This window comes from Apium graveolens, chromosome 10 (assembly GCF_009905375.1).
Source record: "Apium graveolens cultivar Ventura chromosome 10, ASM990537v1, whole genome shotgun sequence".
NCBI lineage: Eukaryota > Viridiplantae > Streptophyta > Magnoliopsida > Apiales > Apiaceae > Apium > Apium graveolens.
The window spans coordinates 10,133,182-10,160,469 of NC_133656.1; the positions used below are offsets into that span (position 1 = coordinate 10,133,182).

The 27,288-nt window shown below is 35.5% G+C and overlaps 1 protein-coding gene across 1 annotated transcript; it reads right to left on the reverse strand.

The window, feature by feature from the left end:
* Positions 1-566: 566 nt before the first annotated feature.
* Positions 567-20,375, reverse strand: LOC141693522 (uncharacterized). The gene is made up of 11 exons (XM_074498655.1): positions 20,072-20,375; positions 19,680-19,878; positions 19,522-19,607; positions 19,336-19,420; positions 12,342-12,420; positions 12,032-12,162; positions 11,794-11,880; positions 11,592-11,695; positions 2,596-2,726; positions 1,488-1,601; positions 567-964 (listed from the first exon to the last, which is right to left on the reverse strand). Exons 1-10 carry the CDS (start codon positions 20,146-20,148, stop codon positions 1,489-1,491), a joined length of 1,092 nt encoding a protein of 363 aa, XP_074354756.1. The 5' UTR covers positions 20,149-20,375; the 3' UTR covers positions 567-964; position 1,488.
* Positions 20,376-27,288: the final 6,913 nt, after the last annotated feature.

The following is a 27,288-nucleotide window of genomic DNA, read 5'->3' on the forward strand; positions in this document are numbered from 1 at the left end:
TCAGTAGCTGCTGAAAAAAAAACAAAAGCTACTGAAGTTCAACAGGCAAAACGGGACATTAAACTACGTTTTGATGTAAAACAAAACAATAATTCATCTTTCGTTTTACCTCTTTTAAAAAACAAATGAAATAAAACAAAATTTTATTCACTGTTTTACCTCTTTTAAAAAACAAATGAAATAAAACATAATTTTATACCCCATTTTGTCTGTTTAAACACATAACAGGTCTTCGTAGCTTGTTTTTACAGTAATTAGAAATTTCAAAAAATAAATAATATAAAATGACATTTCGTGTTCCGTTTTACAGTCATTTAAAAAACAAATATTAACAAATAATATAAACAGTATTTTAATAATATTTAGTAATAATATTTATAAAAACACAAAACAGTAGACAAACTTCCGTTTTACCTTTAAAAAAAATATCAAAACAGTAGACAAAGTTCTGTTAAAAAGTGACAGATGGGGCCTTAATTTTCGGAAACGACAATTTGAGCCATTTTTTATGTCAAAGTGACGTATAAGGCCACCACTCTAAATTTAAGAAACGGATGAAGTTAATATTCACTGGAGAGGAAAGTTTAGAAATTGACAAGTAAATGTTTCGAAACCCAAACAGTCGAGAAAGAAAAAAATTATCTTGGACTGTATCAATGATCTATTGACCTGTACCTGTATATTTTCAGGTCCCCATGCCTAAAAGCAGAATAAATAATCAGCTGGCAGGGATACTTTACATGTAAATTAACCAGCTTAACAATGCCTCCATGCCCACATAATAATCACCCGAGTAATCTTCCACTCAAGAGTGCTCTGCAACTGATTGCTTTCTGCACTAGCTGAGAGGCAAAGCATTATGTGCAAACTTCTTCCTTTGGAGTATAAGTAATAAGTTGATTAAATATTTTTCATTCCAGCAACCGAACATCAATATAGAGCTATGAAGCTTAACCTTATATCGCTGCAACCAAAGTAAAGAAGGGTTAAAAAGTTAATGGGAATTCCTCTCTATTACATATAGCCAAAGAAAAAGTAAAAAACAAAAACCTTCCTATTAGCCACAACTGGGAAGAAAATATACAAGAATATAAATAAGTCAACCAGAAGGAGAGGGTAACGTTTTCATTTTAAAAATAAGGCATCACAACTAAAATTGAATTTGATCTGTGGTGTTCATTTTCTTAAATTTTCTGATATTCTAATTCTACAGCAAATGAAATTTTTAACATCCAGGATCTCCTGGACGGATGACAGTCTTCATGATTTAAAATTATATTCACTTTCACTGAATAAGGAAATAGTAAGTCGAGTAGAAACTGCTGAAACCTCTCACTGCCATGATTTGTTTGGCAACGCTGCTATGAATTTTATTTACATTTAAAAACATTATAAAAAAAATTTATAACGAAAGAATATTGGCACTGACAATACAGAGTTGTGAGGTCAACTCATGAGAAGCTTAAAGCTTTGAAGTAGTTTCATACTTTAAGTTGGAAGTGGAGATATCTGAAGTTGATCTTCAAATATACCATTGGATAGGTCTGAATTTTGTAAAGAATCTTTTCTACCATGCTCCAAGGATGTTGCTTCATAAATCCCTAAAGAATAAAATCATATAATTACAACGAATAATGTCAGATAAGAAATGCAACAAGTAAGCTACATGCAGAAATCAAGGAAAAGAAATCAAGCTTGAATTAAACGTCTTCGATAATTACAGGAAATCAGACAACACATGCATCTATTTCGTAACATGCTCTCCGATTTAACGATGCATTAATTACTGTTAGACATTAAGATCAGCGAGTCAGGTGCAATACTTACTGTGAGCTGAAGTTCAACTACATAATTAATTATAAGTACCATGTAGCTTATACTACACAATATGTTGATTTGGTGCACTCAAACTGATCATAAAAGTCTGAGAACTATTAGCAATGTTACTTTCTCCGACTTATATTTCATATGATATGTCATATTTTTTCCAAGGACCGCTTATTTACCAAATGGAGAAAGATACTGTTCTTTGCATACTCAATTTTGAGGTTCTGCAACCCTCTTTCCCAGTTTTATCAGGTTCGAAAATCTATAGTAGCATGCTTGGCATGTACAATTTAAGATGACAAAGTGTCAAGTAACTAATTCAACTAAAACCTAAAGATGTTAGAGGAAGGTCCCAAAAAGATCTTATATTATTCAAATCATAGGTATGATTGAACATACAGACATATACTAAACATACCAAACAGACAAACAAACATAACAAAATTAGACATAAAGGGGTGGGAGGGCACAAACCCGTGACCCTCCCAAAACTGAGCTCCAATACTATCAAGCAACTTCTCTAAAACTGGGATCTTATACTATCCAACACTAAAAGAATTTATTTTTACGTAGCTGGTGCTACAGAATATGTTGTCTCAGTAGTAGGTATCAAATATAAGACACTAAGAAGAAAGTCTGACTAAAAAGCAAGGCAAAAAACTGAGTGCATATTATCATAAGACGCTGCACTTCTTTTAAATCTTGATAAAAACTTTATGCAGTTTACACACCCAGCAGTAACTATTTAATTAACTTTTGCATCCATACCAAATCCCAAAATTGTGGAGCAGATAAGAAATCCAAATAGCGCAAAATCCATTTTGTAAACAATCTCCATGATAATGATGCATATTCCAGCAACCATTAGATGCCTCGGTGAAGAGAATACCATGTGCAGTCTGCAAAAACATTAACAATGGTCAAAGCATTTGATGATTATAACATCGTAATATCATAGCACAGTATAATTCAAGGTAGCAAAGAACCAAAACAAATAAAATTGACATGGAATATATGTACACTCAGTAAAAAAACAGAAGTTCTATGCCATCTTCACTAAAATTGTATTAGAAAACATAATAATGTCGAAGTATGTATCACAGAACACCATGGGCACTGACCGAACCAACACAATAACATTTAGGATAGGATACAGGCTAATGTAAACCTAATCGCAGAACAGACAGATAGTACCGGTGATTTTTTTTCCTTTTTTTGGGGGGGCTAAAACAGGGATAAAGGCCCATCTCCGGAAAGAATGAACAACAAACACACAAAATCCACATATTTAATTCATATAAGTCATCTCTATTCCAATAAAGAAGATTACAGTAGTTTATAGAAGACTCCTGACACATGGTGAACAAGTGAAATCATAAATAAAACGAAACAAATCCTTTTGTTACTAATACCTACTACTTATCTGCTACCATATTTTTTTATCTTATTATAGCGATTTTCTAGAATACTTCTAAACAAATAATATAATTACTAATTACTAATTGCTCAACACACTATCTAGCACTCATGTCCATTGATAACTTCAACATTTCTCTGGTAATGGTCTTTCATGCTCGTACTCGAGATGTGCAACTAAATCATCATTTTGTTGCCATTTTCGATATTTTTTGTATGATAGCTTGTACTCCTAGCTGGATGGATGAAGCAATGGAAGTATATCCAATAAAGCTTCAAGATGTATCATAGCACCTAGGAAGCAGGGGTGCAGCACCCACCTCATGAACTGCGCAAGAAATATGTATGGGGTGCGGCGGGACACGTATGGGTGCGCCACCGTGACATGTCCATGTATTCCATGGATCAGATTCATGGGGGTGCGGGAAGGGCATACTATGTAATTTTTTGATTACTCTCAATTGAAAAAAACACGCCATACTTACCGATTGAGAGACCTTACTTCATACAAGCCGTAATTGAGAGACTGAGAAAAGAAGGCAGAGGCCGTCATCAATCTCCAAACTGGGCATTTACTTTTGTATGTATACCCGTGTGTATATGTGTTTGACTTTATGTTTGACTATGGAGTCTGTTGTCATGCCTATGCCTATATAGTATATAACAACTGCTGCACTTTATTTCTTAAAAATTATTTAATTTTTTATAATATTATATCTATATATATCAAATAAGAATGTACATATATATTAAAATAATATATATTATATGATATATAATATATATTTAATATTTTAATATTTTCCATATCCTCCCGCACCCGAACCCCGATATTTTTAAATTTTCCGAATTCCCGTATCCCCGAACCCGTACCCCCGCACCCATGCTTCTTAGCTTAGCACAAGGTAACTCCAAATCAGTTGATTCAGATGTTTTCTGTGTTGACATTGTTTTCTGCAAGAAACTCAAGGAGCATGGGGAAGTTAAGGGTTTTCAAAGCCCTCAAACTATTCTGGAAAAAAACAGCAATGGTGGAAGACAGCTGCCGGTGGCTCTTGGCAGCTGCTGGCTATGTCACTTTGACACAGCACTTCCAACCGTCATACACGTCTCGACACGACATGGGACACTACACAGAGTCCACGTCGAATTCGTTGGTTGCAAAACGGGCACTCCCTCTCCGTCGCCGGAAGAACTTCGTGTATGTATTAAGAGAGAGTACACAGCAGAAAGAAGAAAGATAAAGAAAGAAGAGGGAGACGGAGAAGAAGAGGAAATGAGAAGAGGGAGAAGGGAATGACGAAGAAAAGATGATATAAAAATATATATATATGTATTATTTTGAATAAAAAGTTGTGATTAGATTGACAGATAGAATTGATGGTAAATAATGCATTCAGGTAGGATCTTCCAATAGATCGGGTATGAAATGAATGCATGTAATATAGTGTATGACGAATATACCTGGACTACATGTAGTCTGATTTCATTTATTAATTAATTTATTATAAAAATTTATAACAAGTTGTTGTTACCTACAAGGCTGTAACACACCTTTTCTTATAAAATATTGATTCTACAATTTTATTGGACATTAAAAGAGAGACAATAAAGATTAAAAAAATGTCAAATAAGTAATAACTAAATAATAAAACATGTCTAAATAATTATTTTTTCTAAAAAAATAATATTCTTTAAATATTCCTATAATATATCATATCCCCATAGCCCGTGTCCAAATTTTGGACAGTGTCTCTGTTTCTAAATTTTCGAGTGCGCCAAAGCTGAGACTCGAATATGTGTGTTTTATAATGGCTATTATCGGCTATTGGAGACGTCCGGCGGCGGTTGCTGATGGCTACTGGATGCTGGTGGTTGCAGGAGTTTATGGTGTTTAGTCCGAGGAACCGTGGCTCTTGACACCACCACTTGATGTAGGACATGCTAGGAAAAAGGGTAAGAGAAGGAGATAAAGACTTATGACCACATGAATCAGCAGAAAATCACAAAAAAAACTGCAGATTTATTCATCGAATTCATCTCCATTCTAAAAAATAAGATTACAATAATTTATATAAGACTCCTAAAACATGGTGAACAAGTAAAATCATAAATAAAAAGAAACAAGTCCTTTTCTATTACCATATATATCTAATTATCTTACTATGCTATTTTCCAGGATACTTTTAAAATAGATAATGTAATACTGTTTACTAAACATACTTATATCCATACAATAATAAAAATTATAAAGCGAATAATATATTCATCCCATATCCCACATCAACACGTTAATGTAGTAATTCTAACGACACTTTGTAGTCAGTTCCTTCATTTTTTCAAAAAAAACAATTAAAAATTCCCAACGACATAATAATCAACTTAGTAAGGCCTGAATAAACAGATGTTTTCTTTTAACAAGTAATATAGTTTTAAGAAATGTACCCAAGGTCTTCTTCATTCAAATACGAGCTTCGCACTCCACAGTTCAATTCAAGCAAATATACCTATCCCAATTTCGTTGACTCGGACACACACTTATTCCATGTCAGATCTTCTCAACTAAAATGTGGATTCTATGATACTCGGACACTTAAATTTATCTTGGAGTACCCGTGTCTGACACTCGACACTTGGACATGGACACTCGGACCCGGACACTTATTTTAGGCCAAAAACATGTATATTTTTTAAAATATTTCTGAGTCCGATACATATCCATGCCGGACACTTCTAGCCGAGTCCGAGTAACATAGTGTGGATTATTTGACCAACTGAACACACGGGCATTCACATCTCGGTCAAAGGGAACTACGTCCCTACTCAGTATCTTGCATTGAGAAATTTGTGTGAACTTGGGAAGTGGGTCATGTCCAAGTCTAGTTTGTTTCAGTTGGTAATTCATAACGCTTACATTCATGATTATTCTCCACATTTCCAGGTTGTTAGTTGAAGTAGTTATTTGTAAGACTATTATATATGTTCAGGACATGTTCAATAGAGGTATGGAATAGAAATATTTGAGCATCTTTTTATCTTCTCTGATCTTCCTCTTCTTTCTTGATCCATTAACTATACCAGTGGTATCGTAGCTGGTGGAGAAACATATGCCCAATTCCGCAACGAGGTCAATGAAATTTTGGCACGACATGAGGCTAATTTCGATCAGATTCATGCTTCACCTCATGCGGCGCTATCAGCACTTCAAGCACTGAGCCATCTGGACCACGCAAAGTACCAACCTGGAGAACATCGCCAATGTTGCTGGAGAATCCTCACAATTATCGCATGCTAATCGTTCCGCCACCTTAAACTGTCCTTCCCAAGATTCAACGGCAAGGACCCAACCAGCCGTGTCTACAAGGCAGAACAATATTCTGATTTCAAAAATATTGCGGCTGGCCAATGAGACCTGCTAGTTTCCTTCAATCTGGAGAACATTGCCCTACGATGGCATCGATGGTTTATCAAATTTCGGGGACCACTTGCCTGGGAGAAATTCAAAAAGGCTGTCCTATGTTTTGGTCCTACCGACTATGAAGGCCCATCAGAAGCTCTATCACGGCTTAAACAAACCTCAGATGTCTCAACGTATTAATAAGTTTTTGAAAAGTTTTCTCATCGTGTCAATGACCTACCTAAAAATTTTCTCATTGGTTGTTTTATTGCAGGACTTCGTGATGACATTCGCCTAGACGTAAAAGTTAAGAAGCCCTAAACCTTGACGGATGCAATAGGAGTTACTCCACTAATTGAGGAACAAACTCAATTGCAAGAACAACTAACTCAACCATTTTTGCTCTCAACCAGCCTCAATTATACCAAAGTCAGCCACCCCAAACCCAACATCAGCGGGTATATTAGCTCGTACACCAGTTCAGCGTGCTAATTTAAGCTCTGCAACTCCAACACCAATTCGTCAAATCACAAATCTAGAGGCCCAAGATCGTCGAAAGAAAGGGTTAAGTTACTATTGCACCGATAAATTCATACCTGGTTATCGCTGTAAAAAACCCACAATTCTGCCTGATTGAAGAATCACTATATTTAGGTCCGGATGAGATTTCATCCTTGCGGACAAGGATCTTTAAGGCGGGGAGAGTGACATGTCACTACTCAGTATCTTGCATTGAGGAAGTTGTGTGAACGTGGGAAGTGGGTGATGTCTAAACCTAGTTTGTTTCAGTTAGTAATTCATAATGCTTGCATTCATGTTAAGTTGGTAGTTGTATTCTCCACATTTCTAGGATGTTGATTTAAGAAGTTATTTGTAAGACTATTATATAGTCCAAGACATGTTCAATAGAGGTATGGAATAGAAATATTTGAGCATATTAGTATCTTCTCTGATCTTCCTCTTCTTCGTTGCTCTTCTTTGATGCAGGACAAGGGTAAAGGGAGGGTTTAAAGAGGGGGATAAGCTATTTCCACAGATAAGGCCCATCTCCACAGAGAATCAGCAAAAAACGCACAAATCCGCAGATTCAATTCATATTAATCAATTCTATCCAATTAAAAGAGATTACATTTTTTTATATAGAACTCCTAAGACTTGGTGAACAAGTAACTTGGAGACCAAGTAAAATCAACGATAAATGTAACAAGTCTGTTTAATAATAACTCATGCATATTAATTATCTACTACCATATATATATTGTACTCCATAATATTCCTACATAGATAATACAGCTACTAAATAAAAACATACTTTCATCTAAATAATATTATAAAGTAATTAACAACTAATTTAACTATTTAATGTTCCGCATCATTCTTTCTTGATCTATTAAGCATATTAGATATATATGAGATAACCTTAAGAGAAAAAAAATGAGAGACGGGATTCTCAACGATGAAGGTTTGCTGGCACAAAATTAAGTTCCCATATTCCCGTTACTGTTGTGAGTCTAATGACAGTCAGTAGTGGGTTCATACATCCGTTTCTTCCGAAGAAAACATTTAAGAATGCCCTGACAAAGACTTAAAAATCAAATTCATAGACCTAAATAAACAAAAGTTTTCTTTTAATACGAAATATAAGTCAAGGTCTTCTTCATTCAACTACCAGCTTCGTGACTCCAATAATTTTATTCAGCGACATTGCCCATACCAATGTGGTTGACTCGGACATAAACTTATCCCATCTCAAATCTTCTAACCAAAATATGGATATTTCGGCCAACTGAACAACTACGTAGGAGATATATAGTAGATAACCTTCGAGAGCATAGGGTTTTCAATGGTGCAGGTTCGCTTATGGAAAAGTTATTTGACTTACTTCTCCAAGCTGCCCTAAATTACAAGTACCTTTCCCTAAAAACTAAAGTAAAACAAACACATACACAATAATAAAATATATAAAATTAAAATGTCTTCTATTTTAAATCTTATGAAATCCAAAACATATTATTAGTTTACCAACGTCAATTTTTTTTAACTATATATTATAAAATGTTAACAGTTACATATATTCCACATTATTTTGAGAGTACTTTATGATATAGAATACTTAAATCGTTGTTAAATTTTATTAATATTAATATAACATTTTAGACAATAGACAATACAAAGTATATAATATACTGAATAAATTATATACTGGACTCATTTTTCCATTCCCCATTTTACCTAGGCGGGACCAATTTTCTCCGGCACAGCTATTAAGAAGCCTAAGAGAGATTGAAAGAAGGATAAATGAGAAAAAAAAGATAGTATGAGACAGAAAATTCGGAAGAGTCCTTTACGAAACCATGTAAAATCAAAGTTTTATGTCATATTAACATCTCTACCAAATTTTATCTTCAAGTTGGAGCGATAATTTAAAAAATGTAAGACCATATCCAACCCATAACACCAACATAATGCAACTTTTATAATATTTTAGTGTAAAAATGTTTTCTACAATTCTAAAATATAGAGAAAAGATATATATATATATATACACTATACACTATTATATAAAAGCCGAAATATTGAAAGTTTTGGTTTTCGGTTTTCAATATTGTTTTCAATCATTTATTATTTTTATTATTTTTATTACTAATAACTAGCCAATTACCTTTTTCAACTAAGGCCTCGTTTGTTTCGATGTAGCTCAGCTCCTTGGATTTGAAATAAGTAGCGATATTTGGTTTGTTATATTTTAAATCGAGCAATGGAACTCCAAGTTCCAAGGTTTCTATATTATACTACAAATTATGGGAAGTGAGTTACCAATGGGAAGTGAGTTACCAAGGTTCACTGTGGTCACCACAAGAAAAATATTAAGTACTCACCAAAATTAACAATGTAATTTGTAGTTGCATTGTAATAAACCAAACACAAGTATTCTAATTACCTTGGAAGTTGCAGTTGTAACTTAGTTACGGAGAAGTTTAAGATCCCTATGTATTTACAAAATTGACGAAACAAACGAGACCTAAAACACGCTACATTTTCTATTTCTCCCAACTGAAACGCTCCAAAAATATCACGAGCAATAATAACACACTAATTATCTTTTTCAACTAAAATACCAATTACCTTTTCCAACTAAAAAGTTACGTTTTTTATTTCTTCCAACTAAAATATCTCCTTCCAAAAATATCACGACCAAGTCTATTCACTAAATAAAATAATGATATTGTAATCATTAATAACTAACAAATGACTTTCTTTGGCTAAAACACATTATCTTCTCTATTTTTAACCAAGCCCCCTTCGTTTTGAAAAAATAGCATGCACAATTCTATTTAATAAAATAAAATAATAATATTAGAATTATTAATAGCCAACCAATTAGCCTTTTCAATTAAAACACACTATCAATTTAATCAATTTAATTTCAAAATAATAATATAATATTAAAAAATTTCAATTCAAATTAAAATAAAAAAACATACAATATTAAAGTAAGTACGTATGTACGAGTGTTAACTACTATATAAGTAAAAAGAAACTTTCAAATTTTCATTTGTAGTGGTGCTCCCGAGTTTTTTACGAGAGAAGCAGGAAGCTAAAGCTTTCTCCCCATTTTTGGATGATTGTGAATGACTCACTAACATTAATTCCTTCATCTTTCCATATGTACCTATTTTCCAAGATTTTCTACTTTGTTCGAGAAAACCCAACTTTATTTTTTATCATTTCTCTTTTTTCAATACTTTTTCTAAACTATTCTTTTCTCTCGTGTAAAACTTAGGAACACAATGTAAAAGTTACAATATTTTTGAAATCAACTTCGAATTGATTACTTGAATACTACACTAAAATTATTATATTCTTTTTACTAAAAAGAATATTCTTCAACTATCTGTTACCAACTTTACAAAAACCAAGTTATTATAAGATATTGTATACATGTGCTTGTATCTTAAAGATAAATAATAATATACTTTTTAGTAATTAAAAAATAAAATTTTCAGCAAACTAAACTTTTAGGAACTAATGAATGTTACATTATTTAGTAACTAAAAAATGAGCAACTTTTAAAAGATATATACATGAAAAAATAAGTCTGTAATGATTAAAACAAATTAATTTGATTTGACTAGTTGGTCGAAGAGTATACTTGGGATTTATTTATAAAAAAATCGGTGTAGAAATTACATATAATGAGTGGCTTTACACCACTAAAGTGTTGGGGTGGAGAAGGATTTACAGCAAATTAGTGTAAGAATTACACCATTTTGATGTTATAGTGTCTTATTGGAGTTTCTCTGTGAGTGTCCTCCACAGGAGCGATTAGAGGGTGTCCTCCACATAGGAGCAACCAACATTCCAGTAGGCACAAGGACAAAGAAGACTACTAAATGACAAAACAACCGCAAATAAAAAACTACAAACAAATTTATCTTGTTTATCGCAAAAGGAGGTTCTTCTCAAAAGCCAATCAAACAATGTCATATTACCTAGCAAGGTTAAAAACTAAATAAATTTTGTGTAAATAACTAAAGAAGTATAAATATTTATCTTCAAAGAGCAAAAGAGATGACTAAAACTGTTCAAGTTTTTCCTTTCCTTCCTTGAAATCTGGAAAAAGAAGAAAGGTCATAAAGTATAATTTAATAATGATTTCTTTGTTAAATACATAAAAGACTATGAGTTCACAAACAGGTGAAACGCGGCAATCATCCCCTAACCCAAGTAGTGCATGCAAAATGAGGAGGGAAGCAAGTGTTAGCATCCTAACAACGTCAATTAGTCCTTAGATAGGTCAAGCATATATAAATGAAGCAAAAGACAGGTTTTATGCATAAGAATGTGGCCATTCTTGTTCACACAGGAAAGTAACAATAAATAACTCATTACTTGATCAGTGAGTATAAAATTGACCAGAAATCGACAAACACAGTATAATAAATAGTACCTCTCCTCTGCAAGACTATCGACATAGAATATCAATATGATGCCAAATAGAATAAAACTTGAGAAAGCCCAGGCAGAAAATGGCAACTCTGCCTCAGTTGAACCCTGCACGGTTCAGTGAGTAAAAATAAGAACAAAGTGTAACACTCCAAGAGGAATGGTGATAACGGGGTAGTGAGAGGTTTTCTAACAGTTTAACTTACTAAAATCATGTCCCACATGGCAATAGGAAAGAGAAAACAAGTTGCGGACGCAATAGTAATGGCATTAAGCCGCCTCTTTAGTTGGTTCTGAAATATTGAAGAAAATGATGAACATAAGAAAAGGGTCTTAAAGAATTAATTTTTATTCAGGATTTGGGTAGTCATATCAATAGGAAATCACACGTAGTAAGATCTGGGTAATCATATTAGGAGGAAATCACATGTAGTAGGTAGAAACCTTGAGTGAGATCCTTCTTGCAATCACTCTTTTTAATGCGGATAGAATTCCAGCAAAGATCGGGATTAACATCGTTTTCATTCCCAGCACTTGTTCTGTCTGGAACTCATCATCAGGGCTATCACTAAATGGTATTTTCTCGTTAAGTATGAAACCATGTGTCACAAAGAATATTGATAGAAAGGAATAGGAAATTATTGATAAAAAGATTGGAGCAGAGAAGCAGAAGAAAATATGTAGACTTTAATCAACTTATTAAAACCTAGGAACAAAAATGAAAACAGTACTGTGCATACTAATTAAAGGATATAAAACGGAGCAGATTTGGTTGTGGCCCATCCTTGTGATAAAAAGTAGTAAGATGTAAACACTGCAATAAGGCCGCCCACCTGTAAAGATGCAATGGTATAACTAGATTACAGGAATAATCATGCTGCCTAATGCCTATCATTTTTAATTAGCACCAACATTATTGAAATTCGGTCGCAGTTAATGCTTTTGTCAATATCATTGATAAGTTAAGTGAGAGAACTATAAGTAGCTCTTGTGAGATCAATATCACAAAGTGCATCTACCAGAAGCACTATTATAATAATCATTTAATTCTTATTGGAATAAAACTGTGAAACATTGCTAGCAAAACAATTATCCCCAACCAAAATTAACAAGTCATATTTAAGCTTTCTGCCAAGTCCTAGTACACCATAGAGTGTTACAGATATTGTCAATATAGTGGCTACACATCTCTCCCCCTATGATCAAGTCAAGTGGTCCAGCACAGTAATATCCAGCTCAGCAAAGTTAGTTAGGATATAGATGTCTTTGTACTAGCTGTCTATAAAAGGAGAGAGAGGGTTAGGCTTGTGGGTTGTAACAAACTATTATCAATTTACATCTCATAATTTTCTATTCTACAAGTTGAGTGTTCTCTGAAAATACATTTCATAAGCTTTAGTTTTGTAACATGGTATCAGAGCTTTAAGCTCAATTAATCATCCATTAATGGCGATCTGAAGATTCATTTGTTGATAATTTTGTCTTTCTTTTCAGCAATTACTAATCTGAGATTCTCGATCAACGTCATCCTGTTCATCTTCAAGTATTGATGTTAATCATCCATACTATTTGCATCCTTCTGATAATCCAGGATTGCAACTAATATCGATGCTCTTAACTGAGAGTAATTACAATCAATGGAGCAGATCTATGGAGATTGCGCTGTCTTCTAAATTGAAGCTAGGTTTTGTTGATGGAACGTGCCCTAAACCAGCTAGCAATTCACCTGTACTTGCTCATTGGATGCGATGTAACAATATGGTAACATCTTGGCTTATCAATTCTGTTTCCATTGATATTCGTAATGGTATTGTGTATCTGCGATCTGCTTGTGATATATGGAGTGATCTTCAGATTCGTTACTCAAAGAGTAATGTTCCGAAATTATTTCAATTACGGTCTGAAATAGCTCATTTAACTCAAGGAAATATATCAATTGCTAGTTACTTTGCTATGTTTCGTGCTGTTCATAACGAATTGAACTGTATGAGCACTATGCCTCGTTGTACATGTGCACTGTGTACTTGTATTGTTAAAGCTAAACTAGATCTGTATGATCGTGATATTCAACTAGCTGCGTTTTTTATGGGACTAAATGACCAGTTTACTGGCATCAGAAGTCAAATTCTGTTAATGAAGCCTTTACCTTCTCTTAGTCGGTGCTACTCCTTGTTGCTACAAGAAGAAAATCAGAAATCTCTTGCTTGTTCTTCACCTGTTTTATCTGACTCATTGGCTATGTCAGTTAAGACTGTTGGCACACGGTATCAATCTGGTAAGGGAGGACGAAAGGGTGTATCTGAGAATCGAGATCACCTGGTGTGTGATTACTGTCATATGACAGATCATACTAAAGATAAGTGCTATTGCATTCATGGCTTCCCATCTTGGCACAAATTATATGGTAAACCTAAACCTAAGCCTAGACTACACACTAGTGGTGAAAGACTCCCATCTGCTGCAAAAGTCTCTAGCACAGAGGGTGACTCTACTGCAGCATCTCCAGTTGTGACTCCATCTGAAGTTTCTTCACCAGTTACTCCAGCTGAGACTGTTATGCTCTCAGATGTGCATTGTAAACAGCTTATTCAGTTACTTCAGAAATCTATGAATTCTGGATCCTCAGTTTCACCTGTAATTCCAAACATTCAATCCAATGATTGGTATTCCACTATGCATAGTACACAATTTGCAGGTTCCAGTTTGCATCCGGCTAATAATGTCTATCCTGCTCCGTTTTACAATTCAGATACTTGGATATTGATACTGGTGCGACTGATCACATCACTCCATTTGCTCATCTGCTGACTAATGTTGTTTCTTTTACTTCTACTCTTCATTTGCCTAATGGAGCTACTGCACTAGTTATTTCCAAAGGAACTGTTACACTTAATTCAGATATTGTTCTTCAGAATGTATTGTGTGTTCCAAAATTTTCATATAGTCTTTTGTCTATTTCTAAACTGCTAAGTGATTCCTCCTATCAAGCTATTTTTACTCCCAAGTGTTGTGCCATTACAGCTCCTACTTGGTCCTCACCTCTGGAAATTGGGAAGGAATCAAATGGGTTATACTTGTTGAAACAAAGTCAGCTGAGTTTCCATATCTTGGATTCTACATTTCATCCAATTTCCTGTGCTAATGCTGTCAATAAGTCACTGTTATGGCCCTGCAGACTTGGGCATGTGTCTGCTCCTATTTTAAAGATGCTTCCTGTTACGGGTCTTGGTGATGACATCACTCCTTGTGACTGTTGTATGTTGGCCAAGCAAACCAGAAAGTCATTTCCCATCAGTGTTTCTACAGTGACCAATATCTTTGAACTCGTACATGTTGACCTCAGCGGTCCATATTGTCACAAAACACATCAGACTTGTACTATGTTTCTCACTATTGTTGATGACAAGTCCAAAGCTACTTGGTATATTTGTTGACAGATAAATCGCAGGTTGTCAGGCTATTCACTGACTTTACTCAGTATGTTGAGAATCAATTTTCCAACAAACTTAAGGCTGTTCGCTCTGACAATGGCACTGAATTTCTAAATAAAGCCATGGCAGCTCATTTTTCTAGCAAAGGTATAGCACATCAAAGGTACTTGTCATCAGGGTTTGCAGCCCTGAAGGTTTTGAAATATATCAAAGGTACTTGTCATCAGGGTTTTCTGTTTTCCTCCAATCCTTCTTTGTCTTTCACTGCTTACTGTGATGTAGACTGAGCCAGCTGCCCTTCTACTAGATTGTATCTCACTGGTTTCAGTGTTCTGCTGGGGATTCTCTTGTTACTTGGAAATGCAAGAAACAACAAATTGTTTCTCGTTCCTCTACTGAGGCTGAGTACCTAGGGGAGAGCGTGGTTCGGTTCGAGGGGGTTTTTAGCCGAAACCGAAACCGCATGTTCTCGGTTTTAAAATTAGAAACCGCAACCAAAACCATCGGTTCGGTTTCGGTTTTGAAAACATCGGTTCGATTTTATTCGGATCGGTTTCGGTTTTAAAACCGCATCAAATAAGATTAACCAAACAATTATAAATACTAAAATTTTTAAGTACAGGAATTACAAAATAAAATTGTTCGAAAATACAAAAAATGCAAAGTTTTCTTAATAAATTTTAAGTGAATGAATCTAGTAGTTGTCGGTTAATGGACAAACAAAAATAGAAGGCTCAGTCTAGCCATCTACATCTTTTCTTAATTGATTCCAATATAAAAGAATTAAAATATTAGTATACCAGTTACTACTGAAACTACATCCTTGGATATGTATCAAAAGTCAAGTTTACTATCTATTCGTGCATAAATAACAAAAAATATAGAGTTTTAAGTCTTCAAACATAAGAAAATAACTAGCATAATAACCTGTGCGAGGCACGGGTCATTTTCTAGAGTTTTTTTATACACCACACAATTATAATGTTTTTAGAGCAATTCCAACAATATCCTCTTGAGTCAAATTTTGAAGAAATGGAGATAAACTTTCTCTCCAACAAGCTTCATGTCCCCTTCTATAACATTAAAGGTTTCGAATGTTTCCTCACTTTTAGGAGTGAATATCCCGTCAACTATTATTATATTATATTTTTCTTACCCGTTATTTTATATTTAATGAATGAATATAAACAGGGTAGTAAGTGTACGTTTAAAACGAAACGATTAAACTTAATCTGTAGAATGCCGTTAGTATGTTTACAAATAAAAAGCTAAAAATTATGTACATATATAATCATTATGTAATAAATAAATTACATATATAATCAGTATTTTTTCAATTATTTATATGCTAAATATCTGATTTATGTACATATATAATCATTATTAACATCTAGTGAGATAATTGATTACTTAACTAACATGCATTTATAATTATTTAAAAATTAAAATTATGTAATAAATAAATTGCTATTATTTATTCATGATATTCACATTATCACTCACAAACAATCCATATTTATTTTTACGCAACCGGGTATCAATCATGGTTGTAACATAAATATGAATTATATATTTTTAAGACTTATTATTGATATTCATGATTTTTTTTCAAGAATTCGAAAGAAAAATAGTAATTATATCGTTATTTAAACTGTTTTTAAGTTTCTTTTATTATGACTCTAATATTCCTTCATATAATAATTTGATAACATTTTATACTATTCTCCTAAAATTAAAAAATTTTAGTTCGATAAAGTTTTATAAATATCAGTTGAACTTGTTAAATCCTTCAAATTACTGAACAATATATGTTTTTCCCTAAATAATATAAAATGCATTGATTCAAATGCTACAATATCGTATAGATATAACTTTTATTTGAATAATTCAAAATATTAAAATAATTCAAAATATTTGTACAATATTATCTTGATCAATGAATATTGCTGATCTAAAAGAATTAATTTTTAAAAGCTAGTTTTTTAAAGTGAAAAATGAAAAATAAATCGATTTAGTATATCATTGTAGTTTTAACAAATCTCGTGAGATCTCATTTCAAATTTCAAATATTCTTAAAATCAGGACAAATCCCAAAAATAATAATACGTTACCAGTGAAGTTAGTAATTTTAATATAAATAATCAATTGACTTGATCCTATAAAGACCTCAAACACATTAATTTATATTAACACAAGATATTAAAAAAATTCACATAGAATGTGACGATATTTTTCGGCCGAGCTTGTAATTTTAATTTACTAAACGTAGAATGTGACGATATTTTTTGGCCGGGTCATGTAGTCAAATTTCGAGTATTTTTTGAATAATGGGCCAAGTTCTAAAATGCATTGACTCATTATAATTGAGCTTATCTAAATATGTAATACCAAATTATAAATTATTTGTATATAAGCGATCCTATTTTAAATATTTTTTAAAAAAAATTATATATGTACATTTTAATTACTTTTTATAATAAAAAATATGTTAAAAATATATGAGATATATTTTAAAACTAAAAAATGAGTAATAAATAAGATAATAATCCATTTAAGTACTATGTCTAATTTTATATATGTTTTTAAAAAAAAATTATGTATGTACATTTTAATTACTTTTTATAATAAAAATATGTTAAAAATATATGAGATATATTTTCAAACTAAAAAATGATTAATAATTAAGATAATAATCCATTTATGTACTATGCCTAATTTTATATCTGGAATTCAATTCTTTAAAATTAACTGTACAAATATTTAACTAACTATCTTTTTTTTACGTAATTCAAGTATCTTTAAAGTTAAATAAAATATTCATTTAGCACACTTACATATTATGTGTATGATAAAAAACACATGTGAGAATATGGTGTAGTGGTAAGAGTCTGAATAGTTGAATGAAATAACCTGAGTTCGATTCCCACAAACCACATCTATTATATAAATATTAAAAACAGGGGTAATTATGGGCTATTATATATAGAAGAGACATAGCTATAAACTGGTAAAATATGCATATTTACTAATTTTAGAAATTTATATTATATGTATAAATATAAATATATTAATTTATTTATTTTAATCAGATCGGTTTCAGGTTTTTTCGGTTCAGTTTTAACATAAAACCAAAAACACAAATCGGTTTCGCTTTTAAATTTTTCGGTTTCGGTTCGGATTGAAGCAGTTCGGTTTTTATCGATTTTTAGCGGTTTTGGTTTCGGTTTCGGTTTCGGTTTTTTCCGGTTTTTTGCTCAACCGTATGAGTATCGGTCGCTTGCTGATACATGTTGTGAACTGACTTGGATAGTTTTCTTGTTGTCTGAAATACAGTTCTCTGATATTACTCCTATATTCAATTGTTCTGTGACAAAAATCAGCTTTGGATATTGCTTCTAATCCGGTGTTTCATGAACGAACCAAGCATATTGAGATTGATTGCCACTTGGTTCGTCAGAAACTGCAGATTGGGTTGATTGTTACTCAACACGTGGCTTCTGTTGATCAACCTGCAGATGTGTTTACTAAAGCATTGGCTTCATCAACTTCATTATCTTCTTTCCAAGTTAGGTGTCCGTGATTACTCTTTGAATCCTAACTTGCAGGGGATGTTACAGATAGTGTCAATATAGTGGCTACACATCTCTTCCCCTTTGATAAGTCAAAAGGTCTAGCACAATAATATCCAGCTCAGCAAAGTTAGTTAGGATATAGATGTAAAGTTAGTTAGGATATAGATGTCTTTGTACTAGCTGCCTATAAAAGGAGAGAGAGGGTTAGGCTTGTGGGTTGTAACAAACTATTATCAATTTACATCTCATAATTTTCTATTCTACAAGTTGAGTGTTCTCTGAAAATACATTTCATAAGCTTTAGTTTTGTAACATAGAGTGGCTCAACTTTGAAATCGGTGTTCAATTTATGTCATCTTAGAATTGATAGATTACATCATATTTTGATGTAATGCGTTAATAAACGGGAAAAGCACAGCAAAATGCAGAAGACCTCTTGGAGCTCAAGAGAGGGCTTTTTTCTAAACGAAGAACGCTATATTAATTTGTGTGTGTGTAAACGCTTGACATGCTAATTAATAACTATAAACTCAATTGTAAAATACCCATTCAGTCCCGTCCCGTCGCCCCCCTATTGTGGCAATGCCAGGTGACACTTAAATCTATGCTAGAACTTGATATTAGATATAAGCACATATCTTCGAAATATATGTGTCCAGTAATTATTGAGATAATCTGAAGTATCTAATCAGGAAGGTGGAAAAAGAAAAAATAAATATGATAGAGTGAATGCCTAGACAAGCACCTTCTTCCAAATACGGCCCCTGCTTCCATATAACACTGCAGACAATACTCCAAGAACTGCACCAGAGTACTCCCCCAATATTGCCCTAACATGGATTAGAAATTAATATAACTATAGTAATCAAATATATAAAAAACATAAGATGATAAAAAAGACATAAATATGTAAATATATAGAAGGGGGTACCTAACAGGACCGCAGGACTTGAGGCCCTTGCCCCACAAAACGAAGTATAGAGCTGTAATGGCACCATTAATGACAGAAGGAATTACCTAAAAGAAAGAAAGAAGTGAAGTTATGAAAAGAGGTATATAAGGAAGAATAGAAGGCGTAATAAGGCAGACCTGTGAATTAGAGAGAGGGCGGCCCTTCCAGGGTTTCTGCAAAAATAAAAAGATAAAGGCGGATGGCACAACGCAAGTGAAAATGAAAAGAACAACAGAAGGTCCTCCTCCTGAGTGAGATAAGTAACGGTACACGGAGTAGACAGACCATATTCTCAAGAAATTGCCAAGAATGTGGATTATCTGCAAGGGAGTGTGCCTGCAATGGATAGTGTATACCAGTACAATCAGCTAAAAATAGAAGGATTGAAACTGTAAGCCCTAATAATATCATCAAAGTAATCCCGAAAAATGGAGGAGTTAGAAACAACAACACATAAACAAATAGGTGTGAAATGCATAGGCCGTAGAAAATGAAGAAATCGTGACAATAAAAATGAAACTCAAATTACCCTAAAGTGGAGGAGGAGCTGCTTGATGAAGAACAACTTCGAGCTTCTGATAATTGCTTGCCCATTGGCGACATCATTTTTAGATCCCCTTTATTTATTTCAATTCAATTCAATATAGTGAGGGTTTTTAGTGTCCCGCCTCAGAAGAGACAATCAATCAACGTTTTCTCTGTTGGATTTTCTCTATTGGGCCGGTTGGATCCCACTCGCATGAGTTGAGTTTCTTTCTTTTGCTGCACTATTTCATCGCCCCCAATAGTACATATTCCATATCCGGACTCCCAGCTCCATCCGGTCACCCACACAAGTAGTCCAAACTAACCTAGTTCCGGCACGTGACGAGAGTGTGATAGAAACAACAGTCATTCAGTAATCATGAGCACAATTAGGACACGTGTCAGGAGATCCTTAGAACATTACTCAACCACTTTCATCCTGACACGTATAAGGCATCCACCCCATTCAGGTGTCCTCCGCTCCTAGAACCAACAACTACGATTCAAAGGTACCAACCCCAAAACTCTATCCTTGGACTATAAATAGCCCAAGGAGGAAAGGTTTTAGGGTTAATCACTCTCTCACACTCATATACACACACAACCACCTTATATTCCTGTACATCTTCATCTTCCCCAAAAGCGAGTTTTTACTCTCAGGCACCGCGGGGGGTCAAACCCCCCTTCCGGTGTTGTTTTGTAGGAACCCCGTCACAGCTACACCACCACCGCGGCGAAGGATCCAGGCACGACGTCGAAGGAGCAGCCCCGCCACCAGGAGTTATCATTTGGCGCTAGATGGAGGAGGAACCGGAGGAGCCCGGGGACTCCCAACAATCTAAGAGATCTGTTTTGACAGTATTGGAGCTAAGGGTATGAAGAACCAAAAGGATCAAGGCAATAAGAAAGAAACATAAGCAGCCAAACAGAAGAGGTTTGAAGAGACGAGGGAACAAATCAGAAAAGAAGAAGAGTCAAAACTTGAACTAATGATCCAAAGAAGGATACAGTTAGAAGTAGAGAAACTACTGGTCAAGTCCAGGACTAAGAAAACCAAGAGAGATCCCACTCCCGAGTTCATTTCTGATGATGATGAGGAAAAGCAGAAAGATCTTAAGGATATGATCTATGAATTACAAAGGAAAATGGACAAAGACACTGGAATGGAAATTGGGGAAACTCTGACCCCTTTCAGTCACTCCTTAGAGGCTATTCCCCGACAGCAGGACCTAAAGCACTATAATTTCGATTCTTTTGATGGTCTGGGAGACCCAGAAGAACACTTGAATTACTTTGAGCAGATTGCACAGATATACTACTACAATGATTTGACAAAGTCCAGGTTCTTCGCATCAACTCTAAAGGGAGAGGCCCAGAGATGGTTCAGCAAGATCCCTTCCCGAAGCATCCATAGTTGGAAGGAGTTCCACACAGCATTTCTTAGAAGGTTTCGAGAAAACAAGACACATGAGATGCATATGTGTCACCTGAAAACCGTCCGGCAGCATGACAATGAGTCCTTCTCCGCTTATATGCGGCGATTCCAGGAAGCAATCAACAAGATCTCGAATTTGGACGAGCGCGAGGCTCTGAGCATCTTCAGGAGAAACTTAAACCCGGAGCACAATGAAAGATACATAGTAGAATTGATCAATAAGGAGCCCCAGAGTCTGGTGGCAGCCTACTCCATGGCTGCCATATTCATAAAAGAAACTGGTGTGCTACAAGCTATGAAGATGACCCGGAGTGGGGGATCTAGGAGCAAGAATTCTGATGACCGGCCGAAAGGGGGTTACCATCAGGACAAAAAATTCAAGCAAAGCCAGCAGAACCAAGATAGACAGATTACTCCAATCTTCCAGAGGCTCGGTCCTAAGTCGGAATCCAAAAGCGATCCAGGACCGACCAAGGAGTCCCGCGAGCCAAAGCAAGAACCGGACTGGACTCCTCTCAACATGTCTCGGGAGGAAATCTTGAAGGAGATAAAAGATAAGCCATTTTATTACCCCCCCCCCCCCGAAACCAATGCAGACTCCTCCAGAGAGCAAGCCTTACAATAGGCAGTGCGACTTTTATGAGACAAATGGCCACAAGACTAAGAACTGCTTATCTTTTAAGTACTTCATCGAGGAGCAAGTAAAGAAAGGAAACCTAAACAAGTACTTGGTCTGGGACAGCAACCATAGAGGAGAGGGGCAGAAGAAAGGAAAAAACATAGTTAATGTGGTCCCAGGAGGCTCCCACTCCCCACCACGAAGCCCGAACTTTGGAGCATAAGTGCTCTCAATCCAATCACTCCCAGATATGGTGATATCCTTCAGCAGTAAGGACTATGTAGGAGTCAACCCCAACCACAATGCAGCCTTAGTTGTCACTTTGGATATTTTTGACAATTAAATAAGGAGAATTCTAAAAGAAAACGGCTCCTTGGTAAATATTCTTTTTAAACATACTCTGGATTGAATGCAGTTAGGGAGCTTCCGCTCGAATGATTACCGAGAAGACCCACTCTATGAGTTCGGACACAACCTAGTCCTAATCCAAGGAACCCTGTACCTACCTGTCATTTTTGGAACTACTCCCAACTAAATACCTCATGTCATCAAGTTCTATTTCATCAACACTAGGGCTGAGCAAAACCGAACCGAAACCGAAAAACCGAACCGAACCGGGCAATTTCGGTTCGGTTCGGTTTGACTTTTTTGCAAAATTTCGGTTATTTCGGTTTTTCGGTTTCGACCGAAATAAAATCGGTTCGGTTCGGTTTTTAGAATACCGGTTCGGTTAAAACCGAATTAACCGAAATATATTTATACATTATTTTTTAGTTATATTTTATATATAATATATTTATTAAACATATACATATTAATACTAATATTATTAGTTATTGATAGTAGCACTGTAAGATGACCTATAAACTAGTGTATATGTCTTTAATCTTTAATAAACAAACGGTGTTTGCCATTATATTATATATTTAAACATTTTTTTGGTTTTTTATTTATAAATTTTAATTATAAAATAATTTTTTAACTATTTCGGTTTTTTAGAAACCGAATCGAATAAACCGAAATAATTCGGTTCAGTTTTCGGTTCGGTTAATATATAAGATCGGTTCGGTTCGGTTTTGAAAAATATAATAATTCATTTTTCGGTTAATTCGGTTATGTTAGGTTTTTGACCGAACCGACCGAATGTTCAGCCCTAATCAACACTCCTTCGTCCTATAACGGAATAATTGACAGGTCAGCTTTAACTATGATGCAGGCGATGACTTCAATCTCCCATCTCAAGATCAAGTTCCCAACACCGACCGGAGTCGGAGAAATAAAAGGAGAATATGGAGTTGCTGAAACATGCTACAATCAGGGCTTAGTCATGGCAGAAATTCATCTGGATAACAAAAGGAAGGCCACAGTCCTTCGCAAACAGCAAAGCACCAAGAAGCACCGCCCCCGACCAAGGGAAAAAATAACAAAAGAAGTGTAATTCATTGAATCAAGTCCGGATCCAGAAGCAACCAAACTAGGTCGGAAGAAATGATAAGCAACCAAGTCATGGTAGTCGCCAAGGCAAATCCGGTCCTAGACCAAGCCAGTCCTACCATGCAAGCAATCAAAGACAAAGAATCAGCACAAGTTAACACCTACTTGAAGAAGAACTACGAAGCCCAAATTTATCAAATGGTCTCAACCAAAGACCAAGCAAAAATTGAGGCCGCAATTGAAACAGAGGAAATTCAGATTGATGAAAGCAATCCTACAAAAAAGGTGAAGTTTGCGTCAGGACTCGAAGATTCCTTTAGAGAAAAACTAGTGTCCTTGCTCTGGGAGTACAAAGATGTGTTTTCCTGGAGTCCCAGAGACATGCCCGGACTGCATGAGTCCATAGCAATGCACAGTTTGGACGTCAACCCCACCAGAAATGCGGTCAAGCAAAAAAGAAGGAACTTTGCCCCCGAAAAGGCAAAGGGCAATAGATGAAGAAGGAGAGAAGTTACTCAGAGTAGGAATCATCAAAGAAATTAAATACCCGAAGTGGTTAGCCAATGTTGTCATGGTGAAGAAGTCAAACGGTAAATGGAGAATGTGTGTGGACTACACAAACTTGAATGATGCATGCCCGAAGGACCCATACCCATTGCCAAATATTGATCAACTGATAGATGCCATATCCGGACACATCATGCTAAGTTTCATGGACGCCTTCTCCGGGTACAACCAGATCAAGATGAACCCGAAAGACATACCTAAGATAGCATTCATAACTCACAGAGCAGTCTACGCTTATGCGATGTTGCCATTCAGACTAACAAATACAGGATCCACTTACCAAAGAGCCATGAACAAGATATTCAAGTCCCATATCGGGAGGAACTTGGAGTCCTATGTCGATGACATGATTGCTAAATCAACAACCATCCCAGGACACATAAAAGATCTGAGAGAATGTTTTGACAACCTAAGAAAACATGAACTCAAACTGAATTCAGAGAAATGTACCTTCGGACTTAGAGCAGGCAAGTTCTTGGGATTCATGATCAGCAAACGAGGAATTGAAGCTAATCCGGAAAAAATAAAAGCAATCCAGGAGATGAGGGCTTCCAGGACTCAGAGAGATGTGCAGAAGCTAGCAGGATCACTAGCAGCACTCAGAAGATTTATTTTAAAGCTAGAAGAAATGTGTTTACCATTCTTTGATCTACTCAAAGGAGCTAACAACAAGAGAGAAGTAAACTAGAGTCCGGAGTGCCAGAAAGCATTTGAAGAGATCAAGTCCTACCTCTCCAAGCCACCAGCCCTAACTAATGCCCAATCAGGAGAACCTTTATACCTTTACTTGTCAGCAGGAGCACTAGCAGTTGGGGTAGCCCTAGTCCGGGAAGGAAATAGGAAATAGCAACCTGTTTACTATGTAAGCCAAGTACTCAAAGATGCGGAAACCAAGTATCCAAGTTTGGAGAAGTTTGTCTTTGCCTTGATCACAATCTCAAGAAACCCGAGACACTACTTCCAAGGAAGAGAAATCTCAGTAGTAACAAACCAACCTTTGAGAAAGATAATTCACAAACTAGATGTCTCAGGAAAGCTTGTCAATTGGGCTGTGGAGTTAAGTCAGTTCAATCTCATCTTCATTCCTAGGACGACCATCAAAGCTCAAGCACTGGCAGATTTCATAATTGAATGTAACTTCCCGGAAGAAGAACCCGAACCAATGAACATAGATCCGAACACAGATCAAGCTACAAACCCAGGAGCCCGGACCTTGAAAGTAGATGGTTCATCAACAAGCGAAAGGTCGGGATCCGGACTCATCCTAACAAGTCCTGAGGGATTTATGATACAGACAACTATATCCTTCCCGGCAACAAATAACCAGACGGAGTATGATGCATTTATTGCAGGACTGAAGCTCTCCAGGACTTGAACATCTACAGCGACTCCTAGATAGTGGTCAAGCAAATAAACGGAGAATACATAGCAAAAGGCCCTATTCTGGAAAAATATCATGCACTGGTTCAAAGTTACCTAGCATCAATCCCAAGGCATCAAGTCCTAAAGATATGTCGAGCAGAAAATGAAGAAGCAGATATTATGTCCAAGTTAGTCTGGAACTCATCAGATCTAGACTGCTCATTTTACTTTGAAGAATTGCAAAAACCATCTATTGAAGTAGAAGAAGTCCTGGAAATTGATAACAACCAGAACTGGATGACTCCTTTCATCAACTACTTGGAATAAGGAGAGCTCCCAGAGGATAAAGGAAAGGCTCAAAGACTAAAAGCCAAAGCAGCCAAGTTCTTCCCTGAAGAGGGACTACTATACCGCAGGACCTTCTCATCTCCTATTCTAAAGTGTGTCGGGCAAGAAGAACCTAATTACTGTTTAATGGAAGTCCATGAAGGGATCTGTGGAGATCATATATCTGCGAAGGCCCTAGCTCACAAGATCATAAGACAAGGCTACTACTGGCCAACTATTCACCAGGATGTAGTAGAGTTCATGAAAAAATGCAAGGAATGCCAATTCTTCAGTAATGTGTCCCAGATGAGCCCAGTCCTACCCTTCTTAGTCATGTCGTCAATACCTTTTGCTGTTTGGGGTTCGGGCTAAAGGAGATCTCGGGTACTTGTTAGTTTCTATTGCTTACATGACCAAATGTGTTGAAGCGAAAGCAACGAGGACCATAAACCAGCAGGACTGCAAAAAGTTTAGGGACAACATTTTAATGAGGTTCGGGATCCCAAAAGTCCTAGTATTAGATAATGGGCCACAATTCGTTAAATCAGAATTCGAGTCCAACCTCCAAGAGTGTGGGATCAAGCACAAAAAGTCATCAGTTGCATATCCCCAAAGAAATGGTCAAGTAGAAGTCACAAACAAAATCCTGCTCCGAGGTATTGAGAAGAGACTTAAAGAAAGCAAGAGAAAATGGCCAGAAGAACAGCTAAAGGTATTATGGTCCTACAGGACAAGCCCCAGGACAAGTATAGGAGAAACTCCATTCAAATTAGCTTATGATACAGAAGCAATGTTACCTATTGAGGTGGGATCTCCTTCGCACAGAGCAATAAACTTTGATGAAGCAGCTAACGAAGAAGGAATCAAAACAAACATGGAGCTAATTGATGAAGTCTGGGACCAAGCTGTAGCAAAAATGGAGAGATATAAGGAGAAAACAAAAGAACATTTCAGTAAGAAGTCCAGAGTCAAGAACTTCCAAGTTGGAGTCCTGGTTCTTCGAGACACAGAAGCATCGGATCCTACAAACACTTGAAAGCTAATGCCCAAATGGGAAGGACCATATAAGGTCAAAGAAGTCTTGAAGCCAGGAACCTACAAACTGATGAACATGGATGGATCAGAAGTCCCCAACACCTGGCATGGACTCAAACTAATAAAGTTATACCAATAGAAAAAAGCAAACAAAGCAACCAAAATCTTGTAGCCTATGACAAACAACCAGTTTGTTTTTATATCTTGTATGGATGAAATTTCAGCTTAATAACAAACATTTCTCTATATTACATTTTCTTAGGGATTATTCAAAAAGCATCCACTAGTCGGGACCAATGATAGGCCTGGACTAGAGCAAACATAATTACTTAGAATTATTTTTCTAAGATAGAAGCAACCACTAGTCTGGACCAATGATGGGCCTGGACTAGAGCAAATATAATTACTTAGAATTTTTTTCTAAGGTAAAAGCATCTAAACA

Excerpts from the sequence above, each read along its gene's own strand:
- LOC141693522 (XM_074498655.1), bottom strand. The coding sequence starts at position 20,148 with ATGATGTCGCCAATGGGCAAGCAATTATCAGAAGCTCGAAGTTGTTCT. Across the intron at positions 11,696-11,793 it reads CCATGTGGGACATGATTTTA|GGTTCAACTGAGGCAGAGTT; the intron begins GTAAGTTAAACT and ends TGAACCGTGCAG. Across the intron at positions 1,602-2,595 it reads CTCCACAATTTTGGGATTTG|GGATTTATGAAGCAACATCC; the intron begins GTATGGATGCAA and ends TTTATTCTTTAG.